This window comes from Lissotriton helveticus, chromosome 5_1 (genome assembly GCF_964261635.1).
Source record: "Lissotriton helveticus chromosome 5_1, aLisHel1.1, whole genome shotgun sequence".
Lineage (NCBI taxonomy): Eukaryota > Metazoa > Chordata > Amphibia > Caudata > Salamandridae > Lissotriton > Lissotriton helveticus.
Genome location: NC_136065.1, coordinates 1,269,120,515 through 1,269,146,169, shown reverse-complemented (window position 1 = coordinate 1,269,146,169; position 25,655 = coordinate 1,269,120,515). Strand labels below are relative to the sequence as shown.

Here is a 25,655-nt window from a genome sequence, read left to right as displayed (position 1 = left end):
ATCGCCTAGAGCTCTCATTGATGAGCTTCCCTTACAGGCCATGCTCTATGGGACCCCAGTTACCCTTTCTATACCCTCTGTACCTAGAGTGGTTTTCCTTGCCTGGAATGCAGCACTCTGCCATGTTAAAATGGGAAGCCAGACTTACACAACAAACGCCTCTTTGGCACGGTACCTGGTTGCGGGAGGTGGCAGCACTTCAGGTTTTCCAATCATGTGATCTTATTGGCATTACTTGCTTAGGTGATGTGTGGTCGGCTACACATATACTCCTCTTTCAGGACCTGCAACAGACCTATACCCTTGCAAATACCGAATACTATAAGTACCTTCAACTCAGGCACGCTCTCCACACTCATACCCAATCAATGGATAAACTACCGGAGTTTAGACCCTTGGAGGCCAAACTTCTCATGGGTCACCTGGGTCGTGGGGGGATATCTCAGATTTATAGCACCTTCATAATTAATTCCCCTGCCTCGCTAGACCACCTCCAAGCCCAATGGGAAAGTTGGATGGGGCCCATGGAGGATGAATACTGGCGAGAAACCCTGATGGCCCCATGTGACTCACTTTCTCCTCATGTTTATGACTAGTGCAGACACACTACCTCTACTTTGCTTATCTTTTGCCGGCCTGCTTATGTGGAGCAGGGCTTTGCCCTACTACGGCCTGCCCTCTTTGCAGAGGTGACCCAGCATTTTTTTTGTCATATGGTGTTGTCTTGTCCAGCGTTATGTCGAAACTCTCGGGTCACCTTGACCCAGTAATCAGATGTCCTCAGATAGGAAGTCTCCCTCTCCCCCTTACTGATTCTCCTTAGTGTGTTTGCGGACTCTGAAGGCACGAGGGCCGAGAGAGCATTCCTGAGCACGACCCATCTTGTTGTGAAACACGATATTGCTACACTGTGGTTGTCCCATTCCCCCGACTCTTAAGAGCTGGAGACAGGCGGTGCATTGGTGTGCACAGCAGCAGCGTGTTGTCTTTAAGGCCCTGCTTTGCCCCCAGAAGCATAAGCGGTATGGGGGAAATAGTTGGGCCAAATTGTTTGAGATGGTCAGTATGATATATTCCTGGTCATCATGTACTCTCTATGTGAAGTACTGCTTGAATGCTCTGATATTTCATCCAGTACCGTGCAATGTGTGCCATATGTTCATATCTGCCACTTGTCATGGCTTAAAATTCAATAAAAATGGTTTATCCCAAAAATAATTAATGGGTAACAGTGAGTAACTGGGATCTTTTTCACTGTGGGGTGCTGATTGACATCAGAGACAACTTGAGTAATGCTTTAGTTTTCTAGCTGATGTTACGTTGAACTTCATTGTGAAAAACATTGGGTTTTCGCTGTTACCTATCTGTAAATTCTATATTTTGTGAAATCGAGAAAAAATCAACTGTGAGGGAGTGCATTTTAATAGTTTGTTTCATTCCCTGCAGAACATAAGCCCAGCACACCTGTTGTTTCATTCATCATTAAAGAAGAAGGAGACCCAGACTATACGGACTACAGAGGTGAGTATCAGTTTGTCACTGCTAAAATCACTACAAAGCAACATGTTTTCTGCCCCTCTACTTCTCAAACTAATACCACGAAGCAAAAACTCTTTTAGGTCTGGGCCATAATCGTCCTCTGTGCTTAATTTCAACTTGACTTCGCTGTCACTAATTTTGCCAAGACAAACAAACCACTGCTACACAACACCACCCCCCTTACAACTAAAGGACATCTTTGGGTTTTCAAATCTATTAGGCCTCTGTAAAAAGACATGTCTTACAACCCGCTTCAGAAGCTGGTGTTGAATGGAATAAGTGCTGTAATTTCTGAGAAGGTAACTCCTGCCAAAAGCAAACAAGCATTTGCAATACAATAGGTCTCGCATTAGGAAAGTTTGAGCTATTGGTCTTGTAAATGACAATTTTTTTTATTTATGTGTTGGTTTTGAAAATAGCGAAATTGATAGCTTTGTCATTTACAATGCCAATACTTTTAACTTTAACTTTTGCAAACGTGTCACCTATAGCATTTGTAAGGCAACATGTTTTGTATTTACGTGACTTAGATGTATTGATAGTACAAATAACAATGGCTTTTAATTTTTTTAAATAATTAATACTTAAATAAAAGTTATTGTAATTTATAATGGCAATAGTTGAAAGTTTTGTAAATAATTTTTGGGAAGATTATGTTCAGTGTATTTTATTGTGATGAAAATCCAAGAACAGAAGTGAAATATTAACATCTTTTTTGTGACATTTGTAATAAAGCTTGAAACATTGAGAGAACATATTTGAACCAGTTGTTGTTGAATGGTTGCACAGATTGATGCTGTGGTGGCGCTGAGTGATGTTGTGGCGACGAGTGATGCTGTGGTGTTCAGTGATGCTGTGGTAGCGCATAGTGATGTGCCCCTGAGTGATGCTGTGGTGCCCCTGAGTGATGATGTGGTGCCCCTGAGTGATGCTGTGGTGGTTCGATAGATAGATAGATAGATAGAGTGAGGGTGATAGACAGATAGAGTGAGGGTGATAGATAGATAGAGTGAGGGTGATAGATAGAGTGAGGGCGATCGATAGACAGAGTGAGTGTGATAGATAGACAGAGTGAGTGTGATAGATAGACAGAGTGAGTGTGATAGATAGACAGAGTGAGTGTGATAGATAGACAGAGTGAGTGCGATAGATAGACAGATAGAGTGAATGCGATAGATAGACAGATAGAGTGAGTGCGATAGATAGACAGATAGAGTGAGTGCGATAGATAGACAGAGTGAGGGTTATAGATAGAGTGAGGGCTATAGATAGAGTGAGGGCTATAGATAGAGTGAGTGCGATAGATAGAGTGAGGGCGATAGATAGATAGAGTGAGGGCGATAGATAGATAGAGTGAGTGCGATAGATAGAGTGAGTGCGATAGATAGAGTGAGGGCGATAGAGTGAGGGCGATAGAGTGAGGGCTACAGATAGAGTGAGGGCTACAGATAGAGTGAGGGCTACAGATAGAGTGAGGGCTACAGATAGAGTGAGGGCTACAGATAGAGTGAGGGCTACAGATAGAGTGAGGGCTACAGATAGAGTGAGGGCTACAGATAGAGTGAGGGCTACAGATAGAGTGAGGGCTACAGATAGAGTGAGGGCGATAGATAGAGTGAGTGCGATAGATAGAGTGAGTGCGATAGATAGAGTGAGTGCGATAGATAGAGTGAGTGCGATAGATAGAGTGAGTGCGATAGATAGAGTGAGTGCGATAGATAGAGTGAGTGCGATAGATAGAGTGAGTGCGATAGATAGAGTGAGTGCGATAGATAGAGTGAGTGCGATAGAGTGAGGGCGATGGATAGATAGAGTGAGGGCGATGGATAGATAGAGTGAGGGCGATGGATAGATAGAGTGAGGGCGATGGATAGATAGAGTGAGGGCGATGGATAGATAGAGTGAGGGCGATGGATAGATAGAGTGAGGGCGATGGATAGATAGAGTGAGGGCGATGGATAGATAGAGTGAGGGCGATGGATAGATAGAGTGAGGGCGATGGATAGATAGAGTGAGGGCGATGGATAGATAGAGTGAGGGCGATGGATAGATAGAGTGAGGGCGATGGATAGATAGAGTGAGGGCGATGGATAGATAGAGTGAGGGCGATGGATAGATAGAGTGAGGGCGATGGATAGATAGAGTGAGGGCGATGGATAGATAGAGTGAGGGCGATAGATAGATATAGATAGATAGAGTTAGGGAGATAGATAGATATAGATAGATAGAGTTAGGACGATAGATAGATATAGATAGATAGAGTTAGGACGATAGATGGATAGAGTGAGGGCGATAGATGGATAGAGTGAGGGCGATAGATGGATAGAGTGAGGGCGATAGATGGATAGAGTGAGGGCGATAGATGGATAGAGTGAGGGCGATAGATGGATAGAGTGAGGGCGATAGATAGAGTGAGGGCGATAGATAGATATAGATAGATAGAGTTAGGGAGATAGATAGATATAGATAGATAGAGTTAGGGCGATAGATAGATAGAGTGAGGGCGATGGAGTGAGGGCGATAGAGTGAGGGCGATAGAGTGAGGGCGATGGATAGATAGAGTGAGGGCGATGGATAGATAGAGTGAGGGCGATGGATAGATAGAGTGAGGGCGATGGATAGATAGAGTGAGGGCGATGGATAGATAGAGTGAGGGCGATGGATAGATAGAGTGAGGGCGATGGATAGATAGAGTGAGGGCGATGGATAGATAGAGTGAGGGCGATGGATAGATAGAGTGAGGGCGATGGATAGATAGAGTGAGGGCGATAGATAGATATAGATAGATAGAGTTAGGGAGATAGATAGATATAGATAGATAGAGTTAGGACGATAGATAGATATAGATAGATAGAGTTAGGACGATAGATGGATAGAGTGAGGGCGATAGATGGATAGAGTGAGGGCGATAGATGGATAGAGTGAGGGCGATAGATGGATAGAGTGAGGGCGATAGATGGATAGAGTGAGGGCGATAGATGGATAGAGTGAGGGCGATAGATAGAGTGAGGGCGATAGATAGATATAGATAGATAGAGTTAGGGAGATAGATAGATATAGATAGATAGAGTTAGGGCGATAGATAGATAGAGTGAGGGCGATGGAGTGAGGGCGATAGAGTGAGGGCGATAGAGTGAGGGCGATAGAGTGAGGGCGATAGAGTGAGGGCGATAGATAGAGTGAGGGCGATAGATAGATAGAGTGAGGGCGATGGATAGATAGAGTGAGGGCGATGGATAGATAGAGTGAGGGCGATGGATAGATAGAGTGAGGGCGATGGATAGATAGAGTGAGGGCGATGGATAGATAGAGTGAGGGCGATGGATAGATAGAGTGAGGGCGATGGATAGATAGAGTGAGGGCGATGGATAGATAGAGTGAGGGCGATGGATAGATAGAGTGAGGGCGATGGATAGATAGAGTGAGGGCGATGGATAGATAGAGTGAGGGCGATAGATAGATAGAGTGAGGGCGATAGATAGAGTGAGGGCGATAGATAGAGTGAGGGCGATAGATAGAGTGAGGGCGATGGATAGATAGAGTGAGGGCGATGGATAGATAGAGTGAGGGCGATGGATAGATAGAGTGAGGGCGATGGATAGATAGAGTGAGGGCGATAGATCGAGTGAGGGCGATGGATAGATAGAGTGAGGGCGATGGATAGATAGAGTGAGGGCGATGGATAGATAGAGTGAGGGCGATGGATAGATAGAGTGAGGGCGATGGATAGATAGAGTGAGGGCGATGGATAGATAGAGTGAGGGCGATGGATAGATAGAGTGAGGGCGATAGATAGATAGAGTGAGGGCGATGGATAGATAGAGTGAGGGCGATGGATAGATAGAGTGAGGGCGATAGATAGATAGAGTGAGGGCGATAGATAGATATAGATAGATAGAGTTAGGGAGATAGATAGATATAGATAGATAGAGTGAGGGCGATAGATAGATAGAGTGAGGGCGATAGATAGATATAGATAGATAGAGTTAGGGAGATAGATAGATATAGATAGATAGAGTTAGGACGATAGATAGATAGAGTGAGGGCGATAGATGGATAGAGTGAGGGCGATAGATGGATAGAGTGAGGGCGATAGATGGATAGAGTGAGGGCGATAGATGGATAGAGTGAGGGCGATAGATGGATAGAGTGAGGGCGATAGATGGATAGAGTGAGGGCGATAGATGGATAGAGTGAGGGCGATAGATGGATAGAGTGAGGGCGATAGATGGATAGAGTGAGGGCGATAGATGGATAGAGTGAGGGCGATAGATGGATAGAGTGAGGGCGATAGATGGATAGAGTGAGGGCGATAGATGGATAGAGTGAGGGCGATAGATGGATAGAGTGAGGGCGATAGATGGATAGAGTGAGGGCGATAGATGGATAGAGTGAGGGCGATAGATGGATAGAGTGAGGGCGATAGATAGAGTGAGGGCGATAGATAGAGTGAGGGCGATAGATAGATAGAGTGAGGGCGATAGATAGATATAGATAGATAGAGTTAGGGAGATAGATAGATATAGATAGATAGAGTTAGGGCGATAGATAGATAGAGTGAGGGCGATAGAGTGAGGGCGATAGAGTGAGGGCGATAGAGTGAGGGCGATAGAGTGAGGGCAATAGAGTGAGGGCGATAGAGTGAGGGCGATAGATAGATAGAGTGAGGGCGATAGATAGATAGAGTGAGGGCGATAGATAGATAGAGTGAGGGCGATAGATAGAGTGAGGGCGATGGATAGATAGAGTAAGGGCGATGGATAGAGTGAGGGCGATGGATAGATAGAGTGAGGGCGATGGATATTTATTTATTTATTTATTTTAAAAATTTATAAAGCGCAGCGTATACCCGTGGGTGTCTTGGCGCTATGACTTTGCTGAAAAAATCCGAGATTGAACATGTATCTACCTTAAAAAGTATTGTCCTGAGCAGTTTATTGGATAGAGTGAGGGCGATGGATAGATAGAGTGAGGGCGATGGATAGATAGAGTGAGGGCGATGGATAGATAGAGTGAGGGCGATAGATAGATATAGATAGATAGAGTTAGGGAGATAGATAGATATAGATAGATAGAGTTAGGGAGATAGATAGATATAGATAGATAGAGTTAGGGCGATAGATAGAGTGAGGGCGATAGAGTGAGGGCGATAGAGTGAGGGCGATAGAGTGAGGGCGATAGAGTGAGGGCGATAGAGTGAGGGCGATAGAGTGAGGGCGATAGAGTGAGGGCGATAGAGTGAGGGCGATAGATAGAGTGAGGGCGATAGATAGAGTGAGGGCGATAGATAGAGTGAGGGCGATAGATAGAGTGAGGGCGATAGATAGAGTGAGGGCGATAGATAGAGTGAGGGCGATAGATAGAGTGAGGGCGATAGATAGAGTGAGGGCGATAGATAGAGTGAGGGCGATAGATAGAGTGAGGGCGATAGATAGAGTGAGGGCGATAGATAGAGTGAGGGCGATAGATAGAGTGAGGGCGATGGATAGATAGAGTAAGGGCGATGGATAGCTAGAGTGAGGGCGATGGATAGCTAGAGTGAAGGCGATGGATAGCTAGAGTGAGGGCGATAGATGGATAGAGTGAGGGCGATAGAGTGAGGGCGATAGATAGAGTGAGGGCGATAGAGTGAGGGCGATAGATAGAGTGAGGGCGATAGATAGAGTGAGGGCGATGGATAGATAGAGTAAGGGCGATGGATAGCTAGAGTGAGGGCGATGGATAGCTAGAGTGAAGGCGATGGATAGCTAGAGTGAGGGCGATAGATGGATAGAGTGAGGGCGATAGAGTGAGGGCGATAGATAGATAGAGTGAGGGCGATAGATAGATAGAGTGAGGGCGATAGAGTGAGGGCGATAGAGTGAGGGCGATAGATTGATAGAGTGAGGGCGATAGATAGATAGAGTGAGGGCGATAGATAGAGTGAGGGCGATAGATAGAGTGAGGGCGATAGATAGAGTGAGGGCGATAGATAGAGTGAGGGCGATGGATAGATAGAGTGAGGGCGATAGAGTGAGGGCGATAGAGTGAGGGCGATAGATAGATAGAGTGAGGGCGATAGATAGATAGAGTGAGGGCGATAGATAGAGTGAGGGCGATAGAGTGAGGGCGATAGATAGATAGAGTGAGGGCGATAGATAGAGTGAGGGCGATAGATAGAGTGAGGGCGATAGATAGAGTGAGGGCGATGGATAGATAGAGTAAGGGCGATGGATAGCTAGAGTGAGGGCGATGGATAGCTAGAGTGAAGGCGATGGATAGCTAGAGTGAGGGCGATAGATGGATAGAGTGAGGGCGATAGATAGAGTGAGGGCGATAGATAGAGTGAGGGCTATAGATAGAGTGAGGGCTATAGATAGAGTGAGGGCTATAGATAGAGTGAGGGCTATAGATAGAGTGAGGGCTATAGATAGATAGAGTGAGGGCTATGGATAGATAGAGTGAGGGCGATGGATAGATAGAGTGAGGGCGATGGATGGATAGATAGAGTGAGGGCGATGGATAGATAGAGTGAGGGCGATGGATAGATAGAGTGAGGGCGATGGATAGATAGAGTGAGGGCGATGGATAGATAGAGTGAGGGCGATGGATAGATAGAGTGAGGGCGATAGATAGATATAGATAGATAGAGTTAGGACGATAGATAGATATAGATAGATAGAGTGAGGGCGATAGATAGATATAGATAGATAGAGTGAGGGCGATAGATAGATAGAGTTAGGGCGATAGATAGATAGAGTTAGGGCGATAGATAGATAGAGTGAGGGCGATAGAGTGAGTGCGATAGATAGATAGAGGGAGGGCGATAGATAGAGTGAGGGCGATAGATTGATAGAGTGAGGGCGATAGATTGATAGAGTGAGGGCGATAGATTGATAGAGTGAGGGCGATAGAGTGAGGGCGATAGATGGATAGAGTGAGGGCGATAGATGGATAGAGTGAGGGCGATAGATGGATAGAGTGAGGGCGATAGATGGATAGAGTGAGGGCGATAGATGGATAGAGTGAGGGCGATAGATGGATAGAGTGAGGGCGATAGATGGATAGAGTGAGGGCGATAGATGGATAGAGTGAGGGTGATAGATGGATAGAGTGAGGGTGATAGATGGATAGAGTGAGGGCGATAGATAGAGTGAGGGCTATAGATAGATAGAGTGAGGGCGATAGAGTGAGGGCGATAGAGTGAGGGCGATAGAGTGAGGGCGATAGAGTGAGGGCGATAGAGTGAGGGCGATAGAGTGAGGGCGATAGAGTGAGGGCGATAGAGTGAGGGCGATAGAGTGAGGGCGATAGAGTGAGGGCGATAGAGTGAGGGCGATAGAGTGAGGGCGATAGAGTGAGGGCGATAGAGTGAGGGCGATAGAGTGAGGGCTATAGAGTGAGGGCGATAGAGTGAGGGCGATAGAGTGAGGGCGATAGAGTGAGGGCGATAGATAGAGTGAGGGCGATAGATAGAGTGAGGGCGATAGATAGAGTGAGGGCGATAGATAGAGTGAGGGCGATAGATAGAGTGAGGGCGATAGATAGAGTGAGGGCGATAGATAGAGTGAGGGCGATAGATAGAGTGAGGGCGATAGATAGAGTGAGGGCGATAGATAGAGTGAGGGCGATAGAGTGAGGGCGATAGAGTGAGGGCGATAGAGTGAGTGCGATAGATAGATAGAGTGAGGGCGATAGATAGATAGAGTGAGGGCGATAGAGTGAGGGCGATAGAGTGAGGGCGATAGAGTGAGGGCGATAGATAGAGTGAGGGCGATAGATAGAGTGAGGGCGATAGAGTGAGGGCGATAGATAGAGTGAGGGCGATAGATAGATAGAGTGAGGGCGATAGAGTGAGGGCGATAGAGTGAGGGCGATAGAGTGAGTGCGATAGATAGATAGAGTGAGGGCGATAGATAGATAGAGTGAGGGCGATAGAGTGAGGGCGATAGATAGATAGAGTGAGGGCGATAGATAGATAGAGTGAGGGCGATAGAGTGAGGGCGATAGAGTGAGGGCGATAGATTGATAGATAGAGTGAGGGCGATAGATTGATAGAGTGAGGGCGATAGATAGATAGAGTGAGGGCGATGGATAGATAGAGTGAGGGCGATGGATAGATAGAGTGAGGGCGATGGATAGCTAGAGTGAGGGCGATGGATAGCTAGAGTGAGGGCGATGGATAGCTAGAGTGAGGGCGATGGATAGCTAGAGTGAGGGCGATGGATAGCTAGAGTGAGGGCGATGGATAGCTAGAGTGAGGGCGATGGATAGCTAGAGTGAGGGCGATGGATAGCTAGAGTGAGGGCGATGGATAGCTAGACTGAAGGCGATGGATAGCTAGAGTGAGGGCGATGAATAGCTAGAGTGAGGGCGATGGATAGCTAGAGTGAGGGCGATGGATAGCTAGAGTGAGGGCGATGGATAGCTAGAGTGAGGGCGATGGATAGCTAGAGTGAGGGCGATAGATAGATAGAGTGAGGGCGATAGAGTGAGGGAGATAGATTGATAGATAGATTGATAGAGCGTGAGGGCGATAGATGGATAGGGTGAGGGCGATAGATGGATAGAGTGAGGGCGATAGATGGATAGAGTGAGGGCGATAGATGGATAGAGTGAGGGCGATAGATGGATAGAGTGAGGGCGATAGATGGATAGGGTGAGGGCGATAGATGGATAGAGTGAGGGCGATAGATGGATAGAGTGAGGGCGACAGATAGATAGAGTGAGGGCGACAGATAGAGTGAGGGCGACAGATAGAGTGAGGGCGACAGATAGAGTGAGGGCGACAGATAGATAGAGTGAGGGCGACAGATAGATAGAGTGAGGGCGACAGATAGATAGAGTGAGGGCGACAGATAGATAGAGTGAGGGCGACAGATAGATAGAGTGAGGGCGACAGATAGAGTGAGGGCGACAGATAGAGTGAGGGCGACAGATAGAGTGAGGGCGATAGATAGATAGAGTGAGGGCGATAGATAGATAGAGTGAGGGCGATAGATAGATAGAGTGAGGGCGATAGATAGATAGAGTGAGGGCGATAGATAGATAGATAGAGTGAGGGCGATAGATAGATAGAGTGAGGGCGATAGATAGATAGAGTGAGGGCGATAGATAGATAGAGTGAGGGCGATAGATAGATAGAGTGAGGGCGATAGATAGATAGAGTGAGGGCGATAGATAGATAGAGTGAGGGCGATAGATAGATAGAGTGAGGGCGATAGATAGAGTGAGGGCGATAGATAGAGGGCGATAGATAGATGGCGATAGTTGGATAGAGTGAGGGCGATAGATAGAGTGAGAGCGATAGATAGATAGAGTGAGGGCGATAGAGTGAGGGCGATAGATAGATAGAGTGAGGGCGATAGATAGAGTGAGGACGATAGATAGAGTGAGTGCGATAGATAGAGTGAGTGCGATAGATAGAGTGAGTGCGATAGATAGAGTGAGTGCGATAGATAGAGTGAGTGCGATAGAGTGAGGGCGACAGATAGAGTGAGGGCGATAGATAGATAGAGTGAGGGCGATAGAGTGAGGGCGATAGAGTGAGGGCGATAGAGTGAGGGCGATAGAGTGAGGGCGATAGAGTGAGGGCGATAGAGTGAGGGCGATAGAGTGAGGGCGATAGAGTGAGGGCGATAGAGTGAGGGCGATAGAGTGAGGGCGATAGAGTGAGGGCGATAGAGTGAGGGCGATAGAGTGAGGGCGATAGAGTGAGGGCGATAGAGTGAGGGCGATAGAGTGAGGGCGATAGATAGAGGGCGATAGATAGAGGGCGATAGATAGAGGGCGATAGATAGAGGGCGATAGATAGAGGGCGATAGATAGAGGGCGATAGATAGAGGGCGATAGATAGAGGGCGATAGATAGAGGGCGATAGATAGAGGGCGATAGATAGAGGGCGATAGATAGAGGGCGATAGATAGAGGGCGATGGATAGATAGAGTGAGGGCGATGGATAGATAGAGTGAGGGCGATGGATAGATAGAGTGAGGGCGATGGATAGATAGAGTGAGGGCGATGGATAGATAGAGTGAGGGCGATGGATAGATAGAGTGAGGGCGATGGATAGATAGAGTGAGGGCGATGGATAGATAGAGTGAGGGCGATGGATAGATAGAGTGAGGGCGATGGATAGATAGAGTGAGGGCGATGGATAGATAGAGTGAGGGCGATGGATAGATAGAGTGAGGGCGATAGATAGATAGAGTGAGGGCGATAGATAGATAGAGTGAGGGCGATAGATAGATATAGATAGATAGAGTTAGGGAGATAGATAGATATAGATAGATAGAGTGAGGGCGATAGATAGATAGAGTGAGGGCGATAGATAGATATAGATAGATAGAGTTAGGGAGATAGATAGATATAGATAGATAGAGTGAGGGCGATAGATAGATAGAGTGAGGGCGATAGATAGATATAGATAGATAGAGTTAGGGAGATAGATAGATATAGATAGATAGAGTTAGGACGATAGATAGATAGAGTGAGGGCGATAGATGGATAGAGTGAGGGCGATAGATGGATAGAGTGAGGGCGATAGATGGATAGAGTGAGGGCGATAGATGGATAGAGTGAGGGCGATAGATGGATAGAGTGAGGGCGATAGATGGATAGAGTGAGGGCGATAGATGGATAGAGTGAGGGCGATAGATGGATAGAGTGAGGGCGATAGATGGATAGAGTGAGGGCGATAGATGGATAGAGTGAGGGCGATAGATGGATAGAGTGAGGGCGATAGATGGATAGAGTGAGGGCGATAGATGGATAGAGTGAGGGCGATAGATGGATAGAGTGAGGGCGATAGATAGAGTGAGGGCGATAGATAGAGTGAGGGCGATAGATAGATAGAGTGAGGGCGATAGATAGATATAGATAGATAGAGTTAGGGAGATAGATAGATATAGATAGATAGAGTTAGGGCGATAGATAGATAGAGTGAGGGCGATAGAGTGAGGGCAATAGAGTGAGGGCGATAGAGTGAGGGCGATAGATAGATAGAGTGAGGGCGATAGATAGATAGAGTGAGGGCGATAGATAGATAGAGTGAGGGCGATAGATAGAGTGAGGGCGATGGATAGATAGAGTAAGGGCGATGGATAGATAGAGTGAGGGCGATGGATATTTATTTATTTATTTATTTTAAAAATTTATAAAGCGCAGCGTATACCCGTGGGTGTCTTGGCGCTATGACTTTGCTGAAAAAATCCGAGATTGAACATGTATCTACCTTAAAAAGTATTGTCCTGAGCAGTTTATTGGATAGAGTGAGGGCGATGGATAGATAGAGTGAGGGCGATGGATAGATAGAGTGAGGGCGATGGATAGATAGAGTGAGGGCGATAGATAGATATAGATAGATAGAGTTAGGGAGATAGATAGATATAGATAGATAGAGTTAGGGAGATAGATAGATATAGATAGATAGAGTTAGGGCGATAGATAGAGTGAGGGCGATAGAGTGAGGGCGATAGAGTGAGGGCGATAGAGTGAGGGCGATAGAGTGAGGGCGATAGAGTGAGGGCGATAGAGTGAGGGCGATAGATAGAGTGAGGGCGATAGATAGAGTGAGGGCGATAGATAGAGTGAGGGCGATAGATAGAGTGAGGGCGATAGATAGAGTGAGGGCGATAGATAGAGTGAGGGCGATAGATAGAGTGAGGGCGATAGATAGAGTGAGGGCGATAGATAGAGTGAGGGCGATAGATAGAGTGAGGGCGATAGATAGAGTGAGGGCGATGGATAGATAGAGTAAGGGCGATGGATAGCTAGAGTGAGGGCGATGGATAGCTAGAGTGAAGGCGATGGATAGCTAGAGTGAGGGCGATAGATGGATAGAGTGAGGGCGATAGAGTGAGGGCGATAGATAGAGTGAGGGCGATAGAGTGAGGGCGATAGATAGAGTGAGGGCGATAGATAGAGTAAGGGCGATGGATAGCTAGAGTGAGGGCGATGGATAGCTAGAGTGAAGGCGATGATAGCTAGAGTGAGGGCGATAGATGGATAGAGTGAGGGCGATAGAGTGAGGGCGATAGATAGAGTGAGGGCGATAGATAGATAGAGTGAGGGCGATAGAGTGAGGGCGATAGAGTGAGGGCGATAGAGTGAGGGCGATAGATTGATAGATAGAGTGAGGGCGATAGATAGATAGAGTGAGGGCGATAGATAGATAGAGTGAGGGCGATAGATAGAGTGAGGGCGATAGAGTGAGGGCGATAGATAGATAGAGTGAGGGCGATAGATAGAGTGAGGGCGATAGATAGAGTGAGGGCGATAGATAGAGTGAGGGCGATAGATAGAGTGAGGGCGATGGATAGATAGAGTAAGGGCGATGGATAGCTAGAGTGAGGGCGATGGATAGCTAGAGTGAAGGCGATGGATAGCTAGAGTGAGGGCGATAGATAGATAGAGTGAGGGCGATAGATAGATAGAGTGAGGGCGATAGAGTGAGGGCGATAGAGTGAGGGCGATAGAGTGAGGGCGATAGATTGATAGATAGAGTGAGGGCGATAGATGGATAGAGTGAGGGCGATAGATAGAGTGAGGGCGATAGATAGAGTGAGGGCGATAGATAGAGTGAGGGCGATAGATAGAGTGAGGGCGATAGATAGAGTGAGGGCGATGGATAGCTAGAGTAAGGGCGATGGATAGCTAGAGTGAGGGCGATGGATAGCTAGAGTGAAGGCGATGGATAGCTAGAGTGAGGGCGATAGATAGATAGAGTGAGGGCGATAGATAGATAGAGTGAGGGCGATAGAGTGAGGGCGATAGAGTGAGGGCGATAGATTGATAGATAGAGTGAGGGCGATAGATGGATAGAGTGAGGGCGATAGATGGATAGAGTGAGGGCGATAGATGGATAGAGTGAGGGCGATAGATGGATAGAGTGAGGGCGATAGATGGATAGAGTGAGGGTGATAGATGGATAGAGTGAGGGCGATAGATAGAGTGAGGGCTATAGATAGATAGAGTGAGGGCGATAGAGTGAGGGCGATAGAGTGAGGGCGATAGAGTGAGGGCGATAGAGTGAGGGCGATAGAGTGAGGGCGATAGAGTGAGGGCGATAGAGTGAGGGCGATAGAGTGAGGGCGATAGAGTGAGGGCGATAGATAGAGTGAGGGCGATAGATAGAGTGAGGGCGATAGATAGAGTGAGGGCGATAGATAGAGTGAGGGCGATAGAGTGAGGGCGATAGATAGAGTGAGGGCGATAGATAGATAGAGTGAGGGCGATAGAGTGAGGGCGATAGAGTGAGTGCGATAGATAGATAGAGTGAGGGCGATAGATAGATAGAGTGAGGGCGATAGATAGATAGAGTGAGGGCGATAGAGTGAGGGCGATAGATAGATAGAGTGAGGGCGATAGATAGATAGAGTGAGGGCGATAGAGTGAGGGCGATAGAGTGAGTGCGATAGATAGATAGAGTGAGGGCGATAGATAGATAGAGTGAGGGCGATAGATAGATAGAGTGAGGGCGATAGAGTGAGGGCGATAGATAGATAGAGTGAGGGCGATAGATAGAGTGAGGGCTATAGATAGAGTGAGGGCTATAGATAGAGTGAGGGCTATAGATAGAGTGAGGGCTATAGATAGAGTGAGGGCTATAGATAGAGTGAGGGCTATGGATAGATAGAGTGAGGGCGATGGATAGATAGAGTGAGGGCGATGGATGGATAGATAGAGTGAGGGCGATGGATAGATAGAGTGAGGGCGATGGATAGATAGAGTGAGGGCGATGGATAGATAGAGTGAGGGCGATGGATAGATAGAGTGAGGGCGATGGATAGATAGAGTGAGGGCGATAGATAGATATAGATAGATAGAGTTAGGACGATAGATAGATATAGATAGATAGAGTGAGGGCGATAGATAGATATAGATAGATAGAGTGAGGGCGATAGATAGATAGAGTTAGGGCGATAGATAGATAGAGTTAGGGCGATAGATAGATAGAGTGAGGGCGATAGAGTGAGGGCGATAGAGTGAGTGCGATAGATAGATAGAGGGAGGGCGATAGATAGAGTGAGGGCGATAGAGTGAGGGCGATAGATTGATAGAGTGAGGGCGATAGATTGATAGAGTGAGGGCGATAGATTGATAGAGTGAGGGCGATAGATTGATAGAGTGAGGGCGATAGAGTGAGGGCGATAGATGGATAGAGTGAGGGCGATAGATGGATAGAGTGAGGGCGATAGATGGATAGAGTGAGGGCGATAGATGGATAGAGTGAGGGCGATAGATGGATAGAGTGAGGGCGATAGATGGATAGAGTGAGGGCGATAGATGGATAGAGTGAGGGCGATAGATGGATAGAGTGAGGGTGATAGATGGATAGAGTGAGGGCGATAGATAGAGTGAGGGCTATAGATAGATAGAGTGAGGGCGATAGAGTGAGGGCGATAGAGTGAGGGCGATAGAGTGAGGGCGATAGAGTGAGGGCGATAGAGTGAGGGCGATAGAGTGAGGGCGATAGAGTGAGGGCGATAGAGTGAGGGCGATAGAGTGAGGGCGATAGAGTGAGGGCGATAGAGTGAGGGCGATAGAGTGAGGGCGATAGAGTGAGGGCGATAGATAGAGTGAGGGCGATAGATAGAGTGAGGGCGATAGATAGAGTGAGGGCGATAGATAGAGTGAGGGCGATAGATAGAGTGAGGGCGATAGAGTGAGGGCGATAGATAGAGTGAGGGCGATAGAGTGAGGGCGATAGAGTGAGTGCGATAGATAGATAGAGTGAGGGCGATAGATAGAGTGAGGGCGATAGATAGATAGAGTGAGGGCGATAGAGTGAGGGCGATAGATAGATAGAGTGAGGGCGATAGATAGATAGAGTGAGGGCGATAGAGTGAGGGCGATAGAGTGAGGGCGATAGATTGATAGATAGAGTGAGGGCGATAGATAGATAGAGTGAGGGCGATAGATAGATAGAGTGAGGGCGATAGATAGAGTGAGGGCGATGGATAGATAGAGTGAGGGCGATGGATAGATAGAGTGAGGGCGATGGATAGCTAGAGTGAGGGCGATGGATAGCTAGAGTGAGGGCGATGGATAGCTAGAGTGAGGGCGATGGATAGCTAGAGTGAGGGCGATGGATAGCTAGAGTGAGGGCGATGGATAGCTAGAGTGAGGGCGATGGATAGCTAGACTGAAGGCGATGGATAGCTAGAGTGAGGGCGATGGATAGCTAGAGTGAGGGCGATGGATAGCTAGAGTGAGGGCGATGGATAGCTAGAGTGAGGGCGATGGATAGCTAGAGTGAGGGCGATGGATAGCTAGAGTGAGGGCGATGGATAGCTAGAGTGAGGGCGATGGATAGCTAGAGTGAGGGCGATGGATAGCTAGAGTGAGGGCGATAGATAGAGTGAGGGCGATAGATAGAGTGAGTGCGATAGATAGAGTGAGTGCGATAGATAGAGTGAGTGCGATAGATAGAGTGAGTGCGATAGAGTGAGTGCGATAGATAGATAGAGGGAGGGCGATAGATAGAGTGAGTGCGATAGATAGAGTGAGTGCGATAGATAGAGTGAGGGCGACAGATAGAGTGAGGGCGATAGATAGATAGAGTGAGGGCGATAGAGTGAGGGCGATAGAGTGAGGGCGATAGAGTGAGGGCGATAGAGTGAGGGCGATAGAGTGAGGGCGATAGAGTGAGGGCGATAGAGTGAGGGCGATAGAGTGAGGGCGATAGAGTGAGGGCGATAGAGTGAGGGCGATAGAGTGAGGGCGATAGATAGAGGGTGATAGATAGAGGGCGATAGATAGAGGGCGATAGATAGAGGGCGATAGATAGAGGGCGATAGAGGGCGATAGATAGAGGGCGATAGATAGAGGGCGATAGAGGGCGATAGATAGAGGGCGATAGATAGAGGGCGATAGATAGAGGGCGATAGATAGAGGGCGATAGATAGAGGGCGATAGATAGAGGGCGATAGATAGAGGGCGATAGATAGAGGGCGATAGATAGAGGGCGATAGATAGAGGGCGATGGATAGATAGAGTGAGGGCGATGGATAGATAGAGTGAGGGCGATGGATAGATAGAGTGAGGGCGATGGATAGATAGAGTGAGGGCGATGGATAGATAGAGTGAGGGCGATGGATAGATAGAGTGAGGGCGATGGATAGATAGAGTGAGGGCGATGGATAGATAGAGTGAGGGCGATGGATAGATAGAGTGAGGGCGATGGATAGATAGAGTGAGGGCGATGGATAGATAGAGTGAGGGCGATAGATAGATATAGATAGATAGAGTGAGGGCGATAGATGGATAGAGTGAGGGCGATAGATGGATAGAGTGAGGGCGATAGATGGATAGAGTGAGGGCGATAGATAGAGTGAGGGCGATAGATAGAGTGAGGGCGATAGATAGAGTGAGGGCTATAGATAGAGTGAGGGCTATAGATAGAGTGAGGGCTATAGATAGATAGAGTGAGGGCTATGGATAGATAGAGTGAGGGCGATGGATAGATAGAGTGAGGGCGATGGATGGATAGATAGAGTGAGGGCGATGGATAGATAGAGTGAGGGCGATGGATAGATAGAGTGAGGGCGATGGATAGATAGAGTGAGGGCGATGGATAGATAGAGTGAGGGCGATAGATAGATATAGATAGATAGAGTTAGGACTATAGATAGATATAGATAGATAGAGTGAGGGCGATAGATAGATATAGATAGATAGAGTGAGGGCGATAGATAGATAGAGTTAGGGCGATAGATAGATAGAGTTAGGGCGATAGATAGATAGAGTGAGGGCGATAGAGTGAGGGCGATAGAGTGAGTGCGATAGATAGATAGAGGGAGGGCGATAGATAGAGTGAGGGCGATAGAGTGAGGGCGATAGATTGATAGAGTGAGGGCGATAGATTGATAGAGTGAGGGCGATAGAGTGAGGGCGATAGATGGATAGAGTGAGGGCGATAGATGGATAGAGTGAGGGCGATAGATGGATAGAGTGAGGGCGATAGATGGATAGAGTGAGGGCGATAGATGGATAGAGTGAGGGCGATAGATGGATAGAGTGAGGGCGATAGATGGATAGAGTGAGGGCGATAGATGGATAGAGTGAGGGCGATAGATGGATAGAGTGAGGGTGATAGATGGATAGAGTGAGGGCGATAGATAGAGGGAGGGCTATAGATAGATAGAGTGAGGGCGATAGAGTGAGGGCGATAGAGTGAGGGCGATAGAGTGAGGGCGATAGAGTGAGGGCGATAGAGTGAGGGCGATAGAGTGAGGGCGATAGAGTGAGGGCGATAGAGTGAGGGCGATAGAGTGAGGGCGATAGAGTGAGGGCGATAGATAGAGTGAGGGCGATAGATAGAGTGAGGGCGATAGATAGAGTGAGGGCGATAGATAGAGTGAGGGCGATAGAGTGAGGGCGATAGATAGAGTGAGGGCGATAGATAGATAGAGTGAGGGCGATAGAGTGAGTGCGATAGATAGATAGAGTGAGGGCGATAGATAGATAGAGTGAGGGCGATAGAGTGAGGGCGATAGATAGATAGAATGAGGGCGATAGATAGATAGAGTGAGGGCGATAGAGTGAGGGCGATAGAGTGAGGGCGATAGATTGATAGATAGAGTGAGGGCGATAGATAGATAGAGTGAGGGCGATAGATAGATAGAGTGAGGGCGATAGATAGAGTGAGGGCGATAGAGTGAGGGCGATAGATAGATAGAGTGAGGGCGATAGATAGAGTGAGGGCGATAGATAGAGTGAGGGCGATAGATAGAGTGAGGGCGATAGATAGAGTGAGGGCGATAGATAGAGTGAGGGCGATAGATAGAGTGAGGGCGATAGATAGAGTGAGGGCGATGGATAGATAGAGTAAGGGCGATGGATAGATAGAGTGAGGGCGATGGATAGCTAGAGTGAGGGCGATGGATAGCTAGAGTGAGGGCGATGGATAGCTAGAGTGAGGGCGATGGATAGCTAGAGTGAGGGCGATGGATAGATATAGATAGATAGAGTTAGGACGATAGATGGATAGAGTGAGGGCGATAGATGGATAGAGTGAGGGCGATAGATGGATAGAGTGAGGGCGATAGATAGAGTGAGGGCGATGGATAGCTAGAGTGAGGGCGATGGATAGCTAGAGTGAGGGTGATGGATAGCTAGAGTGAGGGTGATGGATAGCTAGAGTGAGGGCGATGGATAGCTAGAGTGAGGGCGATGGATAGCTAGAGTGAGGGCGATGGATAGCTAGAGTGAGGGCGATGGATAGCTAGAGTGAGGGCGATGGATAGCTAGAGTGAGGGCGATGGATAGCTAGAGTGAGTGCGATGGATAGCTAGAGTGAGTGCGATAGATAGAGTGAGGGCTATAGATAGAGGGCGATGGATAGAGGGCGATAGATAGAGGGCGATAGATAGATAGAGTGAGGGAGATAGATTGATAGATAGATTGATAGAGCGTGAGGGCGATAGATGGATAGAGTGAGGGCGATAGATGGATAGAGTGAGGGCGATAGATGGATAGAGTGAGGGCGATAGATGGATAGAGTGAGGGCGATAGATGGATAGAGTGAGGGCGATAGATGGATAGAGTGAGGGCGACAGAGTGAGGGCGACAGATAGTGCGAGGGCGATAGATAGAGTGAGGGCGATAGATAGATAGAGTGAGGGCGACAGATAGTGCGAGGGCGACAGTGCGAGGGCGATAGATAGAGTGAGGGCGATAGATAGAGTGAGGGCGATAGATAGAGTGAGGGCGACAGTGCGAGGGCGATAGATAGAGTGAGGGCGATAGATAGATAGAGTGAGGGCGATAGATAGATAGAGTGAGGGCGACAGTGCGAGGGCGATAGATAGAGTGAGGGCGATAGATAGATAGAGTGAGGGCGATAGATAGATAGAGTGAGGGCGATAGATAGATAGAGTGAGGGCGATAGATAGAGTGAGGGCGATAGAGTGAGGGCGATAGATAGATAGAGTGAGGGCGATAGATAGAGTGAGGGCGATAGATAGATAGAGTGAGGGCGATAGATAGATAGAGTGAGGGCGATAGATAGAGTGAGGGCGATAGATAGAGTGAGGGCGATAGATAGAGTGAGGGCGATAGATAGATAGAGTGAGGGCGATAGATAGAGTGAGGGCGATAGATAGATAGAGTGAGGGCAATAGATAGATAGAGGGCGATAGATAGATGGCGATAGATAGATAGAGGACGATCGATAGAGGGCGATAGTTGGATAGAGTGAGGGTGATAGATAGATAGAGTGAGGGCGATAGATAGAGTGAGGGCGATAGATAGATTGAGTGAGGGCGATGGATAGATTGAGTGAGGGCGATGGATAGATTGAGTGAGGGCGATAGATAGATAGAGTGAGGGCGATGGATAGCTAGAGTGAGGGCGATGGATAGCTAGAGTGAGGGCGATAGCTAGAGTGAGGGCGATAGCTAGAGTGAGGGCGATAGCTAGAGTGAGGGCGATAGCTAGAGTGAGGGCGATAGCTAGAGTGAGGGCGATAGATAGAGTGAGGGCGATAGAGTGAGGGCGATAGATAGATAGAGTGAGGGCGATAGAGTGAGGGCGATAGAGTGAGTGCGATAGATAGATAGAGTGAGGGCGATAGATAGATAGAGTGAGGGCGATAGAGTGAGGGCGATAGATAGCTAGAGTGAGGGCGATGGATAGCTAGAGTGAGGGCGATGGATAGCTAGAGTGAGGGCGATAGCTAGAGTGAGGGCGATAGCTAGAGTGAGGGCGATAGCTAGAGTGAGGGCGATAGCTAGAGTGAGGGCGATAGATAGAGTGAGGGCGATAGATAGAGTGAGGGCGATAGATAGAGTGAGGGCGATAGATAGATAGAGTGAGGGCGATAGAGTGAGGGCGATAGAGTGAGTGCGATAGATAGATAGAGTGAGGGCGATAGATAGATAGAGTGAGGGCGATAGATAGATAGAGTGAGGGCGATAGAGTGAGGGCGATAGATAGATAGAGTGAGGGCGATAGATAGATAGAGTGAGGGCGATAGATAGATAGAGTGAGGGCGATAGATAGAGTGAGGGCGATAGATAGAGTGAGGGCGATAGATAGATTGAGTGAGGGCGATAGATAGATAGAGTGAGGGCGATAGATAGATAGAGTGAGGGCGATAGATAGATAGAGTGAGGGCGATAGATAGATAGAGTGAGGGCGATAGATAGAGTGAGGGCGATAGATAGATAGAGTGAGGGCGATAGATAGAGTGAGGGCGATAGATAGAGTGAGGGCGATAGATAGATAGAGTGAGGGCGATAGATAGATAGAGTGAGGGCAATAGATAGATAGAGTGAGGGCGATAGATAGAGTGAGGGCGATAGATAGAGTGAGGGCGATAGATAGAGTGAGGGCGATAGATAGATAGAGTGAGGGCGATAGATAGATAGAGTGAGGGCGATAGATAGATAGAGTGAGGGCGATAGATAGAGTGAGGGCGATAGATAGATAGAGTGAGGGCAATAGATAGATAGAGGGCGATAGATAGATGGCGATAGATAGATAGAGGACGATCGATAGAGGGCGATAGTTGGATAGAGTGAGGGTGATAGATAGATAGAGTGAGGGCGATAGATAGAGTGAGGGCGATAGATAGATTGAGTGAGGGCGATGGATAGATTGAGTGAGGGCGATGGATAGAGTGAGGGCGATAGATAGATAGAGTGAGGGCGATAGATAGCTAGAGTGAGGGCGATGGATAGCTAGAGTGAGGGCGATAGCTAGAGTGAGGGCGATAGCTAGAGTGAGGGCGATAGCTAGAGTGAGGGCGATAGCTAGAGTGAGGGCGATGGATAGATAGAGTGAGGGCGATGGATAGATAGAGTGAGGGCGATGGATAGATAGAGTGAGGGCGATAGATAGATAGAGTGAGGGCGATAGATAGATATAGATAGATAGAGTTAGGGAGATAGATAGATATAGATAGATAGAGTGAGGGCGATAGATAGATAGAGTGAGGGCGATAGATAGATATAGATAGATAGAGTTAGGGAGATAGATAGATATAGATAGATAGAGTTAGGACGATAGATAGATAGAGTGAGGGCGATAGATGGATAGAGTGAGGGCGATAGATGGATAGAGTGAGGGCGATAGATGGATAGAGTGAGGGCGATAGATGGATAGAGTGAGGGCGATAGATGGATAGAGTGAGGGCGATAGATGGATAGAGTGAGGGCGATAGATGGATAGAGTGAGGGCGATAGATGGATAGAGTGAGGGCGATAGATGGATAGAGTGAGGGCGATAGATGGATAGAGTGAGGGCGATAGAGTGAGGGCGATAGATAGAGTGAGGGCGATAGATAGAGTGAGGGCGATAGATAGATAGAGTGAGGGCGATAGATAGATATAGATAGATAGAGTTAGGGAGATAGATAGATATAGATAGATAGAGTTAGGGCGATAGATAGATAGAGTGAGGGCGATAGAGTGAGGGCGATAGAGTGAGGGCGATAGAGTGAGGGCGATAGAGTGAGGGCGATAGAGTGAGGGCGATAGAGTGAGGGCAATAGAGTGAGGGCGATAGAGTGAGGGCGATAGATAGATAGAGTGAGGGCGATAGATAGATAGAGTGAGGGCGATAGATAGATAGAGTGATGGCGATAGATAGAGTGAGGGCGATGGATAGATAGAGTAAGGGCGATGGATAGAGTGAGGGCGATGGATAGATAGAGTGAGGGCGATGGATATTTATTTATTTATTTATTTTAAAAATTTATAAAGCGCAGCGTATACCCGTGGGTGTCTTGGCGCTATGACTTTGCTGAAAAAATCCGAGATTGAACATGTATCTACCTTAAAAAGTATTGTCCTGAGCAGTTTATTGGATAGAGTGAGGGCGATGGATAGATAGAGTGAGGGCGATGGATAGATAGAGTGAGGGCGATAGATAGATATAGATAGATAGAGTTAGGGAGATAGATAGATATAGATAGATAGAGTTAGGGAGATAGATAGATATAGATAGATAGAGTTAGGGCGATAGATAGAGTGAGGGCGATAGAGTGAGGGCGATAGAGTGAGGGCGATAGAGTGAGGGCGATAGAGTGAGGGCGATAGAGTGAGGGCGATAGAGTGAGGGCGATAGAGTGAGGGCGATAGAGTGAGGGCGATAGAGTGAGGGCGATAGAGTGAGGGCGATAGAGTGAGGGCGATAGAGTGAGGGCGATAGAGTGAGGGCGATAGAGTGAGGGCGATAGATAGAGTGAGGGCGATAGATAGAGTGAGGGCGATAGATAGAGTGAGGGCGATAGATAGAGTGAGGGCGATGGATAGATAGAGTAAGGGCGATGGATAGCTAGAGTGAGGGCGATGGATAGCTAGAGTGAAGGCGATGGATAGCTAGAGTGAGGGCGATGAATAGCTAGAGTGAGGGCGATGGATAGCTAGAGTGAGGGCGATGGATAGCTAGAGTGAGGGCGATAGAGTGAGGGCGATAGAGTGAGGGCGATAGAGTGAGGGCGATAGAGTGAGGGCGATAGAGTGAGGGCGATAGAGTGAGGGCGATAGAGTGAGGGCGATAGAGTGAGGGCGATAGAGTGAGGGCGATAGAGTGAGGGCGATAGAGTGAGGGCGATAGAGTGAGGGCGATAGATAGAGTGAGGGCGATAGATAGAGTGAGGGCGATAGATAGAGTGAGGGCGATGGATAGATAGAGTAAGGGCGATGGATAGCTAGAGTGAGGGCGATGGATAGCTAGAGTGAAGGCGATGGATAGCTAGAGTGAGGGCGATGAATAGCTAGAGTGAGGGCGATGGATAGCTAGAGTGAGGGCGATGAATAGCTAGAGTGAGGGCGATGGATAGCTAGAGTGAGGGCGATAGATAGATAGAGTGAGGGCGATAGAGTGAGGGAGATAGATTGATAGATAGATTGATAGAGCGTGAGGGCGATAGATGGATAGGGTGAGGGCGATAGATGGATAGAGTGAGGGCGATAGATGGATAGAGTGAGGGCGATAGATGGATAGAGTGAGGGCGATAGATGGATAGAGTGAGGGCGATAGATGGATAGAGTGAGGGCGATAGATGGATAGAGTGAGGGCGATAGATGGATAGAGTGAGGGCGACAGATAGATAGAGTGAGGGCGACAGATAGATAGAGTGAGGGCGACAGATAGATAGAGTGAGGGCGACTGATAGATAGAGTGAGGGCGACAGATAGATAGAGTGAGGGCGACAGATAGATAGAGTGAGGGCGACAGATAGAGTGAGGGCGACAGATAGAGTGAGGGCGACAGATAGATAGAGTGAGGGCGATAGATAGATAGAGTGAGGGCGATAGATAGATAGAGTGAGGGCGATAGATAGATAGAGTGAGGGCGATAGATAGATAGAGTGAGGGCGATAGATAGATAGATAGAGTGAGGGCGATAGATAGATAGAGTGAGGGCGATAGATAGATAGAGTGAGGGCGATAGATAGATAGAGTGAGGGCGATAGATAGAGTGAGGGCGATAGATAGAGTGAGGGCGATAGATAGATAGAGTGAGGGCGATGGATAGATAGAGTGAGGGCGATGGATAGATAGAGTGAGGGCGATGGATAGATAGAGTGAGGGCGATGGATAGATAGAGTGAGGGCGATGGATAGATAGAGTGAGGGCGATGGATAGATAGAGTGAGGGAGATAGATATAGATAGATAGAGTTAGGACGATAGATGGATAGAGTGAGGGCGATAGATGGATAGAGTGAGGGCGATAGATAGAGTGAGGGCGATAGATAGAGGGCGATAGATAGATGGCGATAGTTGGATAGAGTGAGGGCGATAGATAGAGTGAGAGCGATAGATAGATAGAGTGAGGGCGATAGATAGAGTGAGGGCGATGGATAGCTAGAGTGAGGGCGATAGATAGAGTGAGGACGATAGATAGAGTGAGTGCGATAGATAGAGTGAGTGCGATAGATAGAGTGAGTGCGATAGGTAGAGTGAGTGCGATAGATAGAGTGAGTGCGATAGATAGAGTGAGGGCGACAGATAGAGTGAGGGCGATAGATAGATAGAGTGAGGGCGATAGATAGATAGAGTGAGGGCGATAGAGTGAGGGCGATAGAGTGAGGGCGATAGATAGAGGGCGATAGAGTGAGGGCGATAGAGTGAGGGCGATAGAGTGAGGGCGATAGATAGAGGGCGATAGATAGAGGGCGATAGAT

The 25,655-nt window shown here is 48.0% G+C and overlaps 1 protein-coding gene across 1 annotated transcript in view; it reads left to right on the top strand.

The window, feature by feature from the left end:
- The window catches only part of LOC144755287 (uncharacterized), a 124,011-nt gene that overhangs the window by 26,715 nt on the left and 71,641 nt on the right, over positions 1-25,655 (top strand). The window contains exon 4 of the mRNA XM_078644066.1: positions 1,447-1,521. Coding sequence (XP_078500192.1) covers positions 1,447-1,521 — 75 coding nt within the window. The remainder of the gene's footprint in view (positions 1-1,446; positions 1,522-25,655) is intronic.